Source organism: Gossypium hirsutum, chromosome D05, assembly GCF_007990345.1.
Source record: "Gossypium hirsutum isolate 1008001.06 chromosome D05, Gossypium_hirsutum_v2.1, whole genome shotgun sequence".
NCBI lineage: Eukaryota > Viridiplantae > Streptophyta > Magnoliopsida > Malvales > Malvaceae > Gossypium > Gossypium hirsutum.
In genome coordinates, this window is record NC_053441.1 from 45,595,882 (window position 1) to 45,601,881 (window position 6,000).

Consider the following 6,000-nt stretch of genomic DNA (forward strand, 5'->3'; position numbering starts at 1 on the left):
TATAAAATTTCACAAAATCAAAATTCATTTATATAATTGCATATTAAACCATAATTTACGTATAGTTTTGGGATTTATCCCTATTCCTAATTATCACGTAATTAATATTAGAGTTCAATAACAATTAAAATTTAAGTTTAGCTTTATAGATAGCATTCGGTAATTAGGCATATTCAATCAAGTAGCATCTAAACAAATTTATTGGTAAAAAAATAGAGATTTTTAGCGTTAACAAGTTAGAATTATATAAAAAAAATGAAGAATTAAAGTTATGGCTCTTCAAAGAGGCAATATCGAATCATATTCGAACAACAATGGCATCGAAAAGTGATCAAAAATTATTTTAATTGATGATGAGATAATATAAGATTCTAATATCATTTTTAAAATTTTTATGTTTATACTATGTAAAACAAGCTATCTTAAAACTATTTCCTTTTTTTTGACTATCTATTATTGTTTGGAGCTAATAAAAAAAATTTGTGGGTTTATTTTGGAAAGAAAGTCAAATTTAAACAATTATTAAATATGCTTATTAATTTATTTTAAATATCTTTCCTGTTTATCATGAACTATCATTATAATTTTTTGCTATTTATCATGAACTATCATTATAATTTATGCATGTCCCTATAGGTTTTTATTTTTATTTTTATTTTCAAATTAACATTATAGTTTACTTTCTTATATATTTTCAAATATATATTACTTAAAAATTAGATAAATTATTATTATTAGTTATAAATAATAATAATTAAAAATAGACTATGAATTAATTAAAAATTAAACGCTAAATTTTTCATGCAACATTAGAAACTAGCAATGAGAAAAATAGGACTATTTGTTATCCTTTGTGGAAAAATCAAAATTATAAATGCATAATAATTCGTAATTCTTGAAATAAACATAATGACATACAAATTGAATCCATAAACGGTCTGCAGAATTTTATTATTATTATTAATTAAATTAAATGCGTCCGGGTAGTTAATTAAGAAAAATTTTCTTAATATCATGCAACTTTGTCAAGGTTTCTCTCATGGGTAAACGATCTTTGGGCGATTGAGCTGCACAACTTAATCCAACTCTTATAACAGCTGCTAAACATTCTTCATATTTCCTGCAGATGTGATCACTGTCATTACTAGAGCTAGGGTTTGATGAGCTTTGTTCTGAACCTCCATGGTTCTTCAATATCCTTGGATCAACTGTCTCAAAAACTTGATTTATATCCACAGCTGATGCGAATTTGTTCAGGCTTAATCCTTCTTTAAACATCTCATCAGTTGGTTTCTTGGCAATGAACATTTCAAGCACAAGAACTCCAAAACTATAGGCATCTCCACTGGTTGAAGCTTTGCTCCCTAGGCCATACTCTGCACATAAATTCAGCAATAAATTAGATTGAAAATGCATATGCAAGTTTTCTTTTAATGTCGGTAAAATAAGGGTTCGGTTTATTGTTTACTCACCTGGTGCAATGTAACCAACCGAGCCTTTCAATCCCATTGTGCTGTTCTCCCTTTGGGACGGCCTTTGAGAAAGGAACCTCGCCAAGCCGAAATCCCCCACATGAGCTGCCATATTTTCATCCAAAAGTACATTTGCAGGCTTCAAATCGCAGTGCACAACAGCCGGGTCGCAGTCGTTGTGCAAATAATCCATGGCGGAAGCTACATCAATGGCTATATTCAGTCTTTGCATCAAGGTCAAACAAAACCCTGATTCCTCATCCTCTGGATATAGCCACTTATCTAGGTTGCCATTCGGCATGAACTCGTATACCAAAGCTTTGAATTCATCTCTTTTATGATCGATGCTCGAGCATGAGGTGATGATCTTCACCAGGTTTCGATGCCTCACATTCCTCAAGGCCTCACATTCAGCAAGAAAACTCTGAACGGCTTTGGTTTGTTGCAGGTCAAGAACTTTGACAGCAAATGTAACGTTGTTGATGGAAGCTCCATCGTCACCAATGTTGAACGTACCTTTGTAAACCGACCCGAAACCTCCCTTGCCAAGCAGGTTTTCAGCTGTAAAATTGGTTGTAGCAATCTGGATATCAGAGTAAGATATCAACGGCGGTAACCCTTTCAATGAAAGTAAAGATTGACTGCCCTTCACCCTGTTTTTCTTCCATCTGGATATCAATGCCCACACAAAGCAAAAAACCAAACATATAAACAGTGTAGCTCCGGAAATTGGAACTAAAATTTTGATCAAATGATTACTCTGTCTTCCCTTTGTTTTGCATTGATGAAGTTGCAGATTTCTGGCAATTTCTTTGTCAGCACTGCAAAGGTCGTCGTTACCCCGGATCGAAGTCAAGCTGAGATTTGAGAAGATATTTCCCGTAGGAACATCTCCTTCCAAATAATTGGAAGACAAATTTAAGAACTTGAGTGACTTAAGATTTGCCAACTCTTGTGGAATTGGTCCAGAAAGATTGTTGGAAGAGAGATCCAAAACCTCTAGTGGTAATATATTTGCTAATGAACTCGGGATTTCACCACTGAGATTGTTCCTTGACATGTTGAGGTATAGCAAACTTGAACAGCCACTGATTGATGAAGTTAAAGTTCCGAACAAGTTATTATCGGAAACATCAATCACTTGAAGCTGCTTCAAGTTGCCAACATCACTGGGGAGAGGACCCGAAAGCATGTTATGCTCCAAAACCAAGTAGTTTAAACCAGAAAGCTTGAAAACCTCTTCTGGTACGCTTCCATTTAGCCTATTCCAAGCCAGGTCCAATGTTTGTAGCTGCTGACAATTTCCAAGGCTGGTGGGAATTTTACCAGAAAACTGGTTATTCCTCATTACGATACTAGAAACTCGTGTAAGATTAGCAAAGATTTCTGGGATTTCTCCAGAGAACATATTCTGGTGCACCAAAAAGTTTTGCAAGTTTCCGAGTTTGGCTATGCTCCTGGGAATATCACCTGTCAAAGAGTTCATCTCAAGTGAAAGAGATATCAGATTTTGGAACTTGTCCATCCCCTGAGGGAAGCCACCAGTCAAGAAATTGTCAGAAATGCATAAATGTTGGATATTGGTTGACAGATTCGCCACTGAGGGAAATTCACCGGCAAGTCTGTTGGAATTTATCCTCAGATATTCAAGCTGAGTACAGTTTGAAAGGGAATCAATGAAGTGAACATTCCGAGCAGTGCTAGAGGAGAAAAGATTTTGACCAAGGTCCAGCATTATAAGTTTTCTCATGTTACCAAACAACGGAATCGGACCATGAAATCTATTCCTAGACAGATCAAGACATTCAATGTTTGAAGCGTTAGATAGATAAGCAGGTAGGATTCCTTCAAACCAGTTTAGTGCCAAATATACTTCTCTGACATTTGGGAGAGCCTGAAATCTATGATTATCATTTGGAATTGGAAGGCTTCCTGAAAGGTTATTATGTGTGACAGACAAGAAAACCAAAGAAGAAATGTTGAAAATAGAAGAAGGGATTTGGCCTGAGAGATGATTTTCAGAAAGCTGAATATGTTGAAGCTTTTTAAGCTGACCAAACTCACTTGGAATTTCACCGATTAACATGTTTCTTGCCAGAGCAAGATAGGTTAAAGAGGAAAGGTTCCCAAATGTAGGGGGGATTGAACCTGTGAGATTATTGATGGAGATGCTAAGGATACTAAGCCTTTGGAAGTTGCCTAGTTGAGGTGGAAGGTTTCCACTAAATTTGTTCCCTTGCAATCTTATTGTTTTAAGGTTAAGGCAATGAGAAAGAGCAACAGGAAGAGTGCCATTAATGGAGTTATTTCTGAGGTCAATATGTCGAAGATGGGAAAGCTTACTAAACTCCAACTGAAATTGACCGTGAAATAAGTTGTGGGAAAGGTTAAGCGTGCGAAGGGAAGTGAGGTTTGAGAGAGAAGGAGGTAAGGGGCCAACAAGGCCGAGTGAACTGAGTTGGAGAGATTCAACTCGGGACCCTTTGCTGGTGCAAGATATACCAAACCAGTTGCAGTGAGAAGTCGAGTTGCGGGTCCAACCTGAAAGTGAATTTAGAGGATCATTGAGTTGGAGTTTGAATGATAGTAAGGCTGCTTTGTCGGTTGTTGAATCCAACTCCCCCATATGCTGGCACATACAAGAGTTTATGTGAATCTGAAACAAGGAGAAAAGCAGCACCAAAAACTGCACGTATTCCATGCTTTACTAATATGGCTGCCTGCTCTTGGGAGTTTCACAATTTGTACATATCTATGTAAAGAGCACTCCATTAAATTCAATGATTTAAAATGATGTACCCTTCTTCTTCTTCTTTTTTGAAAGGGACATTTTTTTTTTCAATCCCCGTGTATACGAGTCATATCAAAAGTGCAAGTCAATATGTTTGAAATATTCTTTCCATATGTACAGATCATCTTAGGTGAGTTGGATTGATTAAATTATATTTTTGAAATATTCTTTTCATCTCCCAGCCAATATTTATTTATTTATTTTAATCATATATGTCAGCTATTCTTTAGTCAAGTCAACTCTTCTAAACGATCATTTTACGCCCATTTCTAAATTTATTTATGGAAATGGACTAATTTTTTTTATTATTTATCAAAAATATCGATTTTAGCAAAACGCGTCTACATAGAAATGTTTTTGGAGGAAATTTTAGCAAAACGCTTTCTTGGGAGAGCGATTTTGCCATGTCAGCACAAAAGCGCCCACGTGGACGCGCGCTTTGCTGACGTGGCAAAATTACTCCCCCAAGGACGTGTTTTAGCCCGTGTTTTTTCCCAATGACTATTTAATTTTTTGATCGTTGAGGGGTCTAACGGTAAAAAAAAATCCTATAAACCCCCTCCTATTTTTTTCACACATTATTTCTTTAAATTTCTCTCAAAATTCTCTCAAATTTCTCAAAGCTCTCTTTAATTTTGGCAAAAAAGCTCTCTTTAGTTTTTTATGAATTAGTATTTTTTTATAATTTTAAAAATATTTGATCGTGTTAGCAACGACCGAGAAATTAATTCGTCTTGATCATAAACATTTCTCCGTCAAACAAATGAGAATGGTAAGGGTTAATTTTAATTTTTCAATATTATTTAATATTTTTTCATTTATGTAATTTTAATTAATTTTTATTTTATAATTTTTTATAACAGTCTGTAGATCGGGTGTTACAATGCTATATTCGTAATATGTCTGGTCCTCCATCACCGTTGAAAGAGAATTACTTGTGGGAAGCGGGTTTTTGGCATTTAGCCACTATAGGCCAGGGGTGCAAGTTGTACCCGAAACTCATCAACGCGTTGATAGAGAGGTAGAGACCCGAGACGCACACATTTCATCTTCCATGCGGAGAGTGTACCATCACTTTGGAGGACGTGCAGTTACAATTGGGATTGCCGATGGATAGGTCTGCACTCACCGAGCCCGTTCATTCTATTAATTGGGGAGTCGTATGCTACGATCTTTTGGGTGCGATTTCGGATAATATTTACGGAGGTCGGATCGAGATGGGCTAGTTACGAGACACATTCCCGGAGCCGGGGAATGATTCGACTAAAGTAGAAAGAATATGATATGCTCGGGCATACATTCTTGAGATGATTGGAGGTTATCTGATGCCAGACTTGTCACGAAACCTAGTACATCTAAGGTGGCTACTGAAACTCGTTGATTTTAGAGCAACTGGCGAATTTAGTTGGGGGTCTGCCGTGTTGACAACATTGTACCGGAAGTTGTCTATCACTACTACAATTACGGGCTCGATTTCGCTTTCAATTTTTACGTCATCGAGTGGACCACCCATATACATTCGCACTCATAACGAGGTACAATTTATATTAGATTTTACAATTATTACATAGATTTAAAATATAAGTGTATGCTAAAAAATTATTAAATAGGTGGAACCATTTGGCGAGTTATGTTAGAATACCTACCGCTCTTGAAGATATACAGCTTCTATTAAACCAACAGTCAGAAGCGCAAATAAGTATTAAATAATATATATATATAAATAAAATAGTTCTT

General features: G+C 35.9%; 1 protein-coding gene across 1 annotated transcript; it reads right to left on the reverse strand.

The window, feature by feature from the left end:
* Window positions 1–921: 921 nt before the first annotated feature.
* On the reverse strand, window positions 922–4,260 carry LOC107903753 (putative receptor-like protein kinase At3g47110). The gene is made up of 2 exons (XM_016829904.2): window positions 1,473–4,260; window positions 922–1,376 (listed from the first exon to the last, which is right to left on the reverse strand). Exons 1-2 carry the CDS (start codon window positions 4,171–4,173, stop codon window positions 988–990), a joined length of 3,090 nt encoding a protein of 1,029 aa, XP_016685393.1. The 5' UTR covers window positions 4,174–4,260; the 3' UTR covers window positions 922–987.
* Between the last annotated feature and the right edge of the window lie 1,740 nt (window positions 4,261–6,000).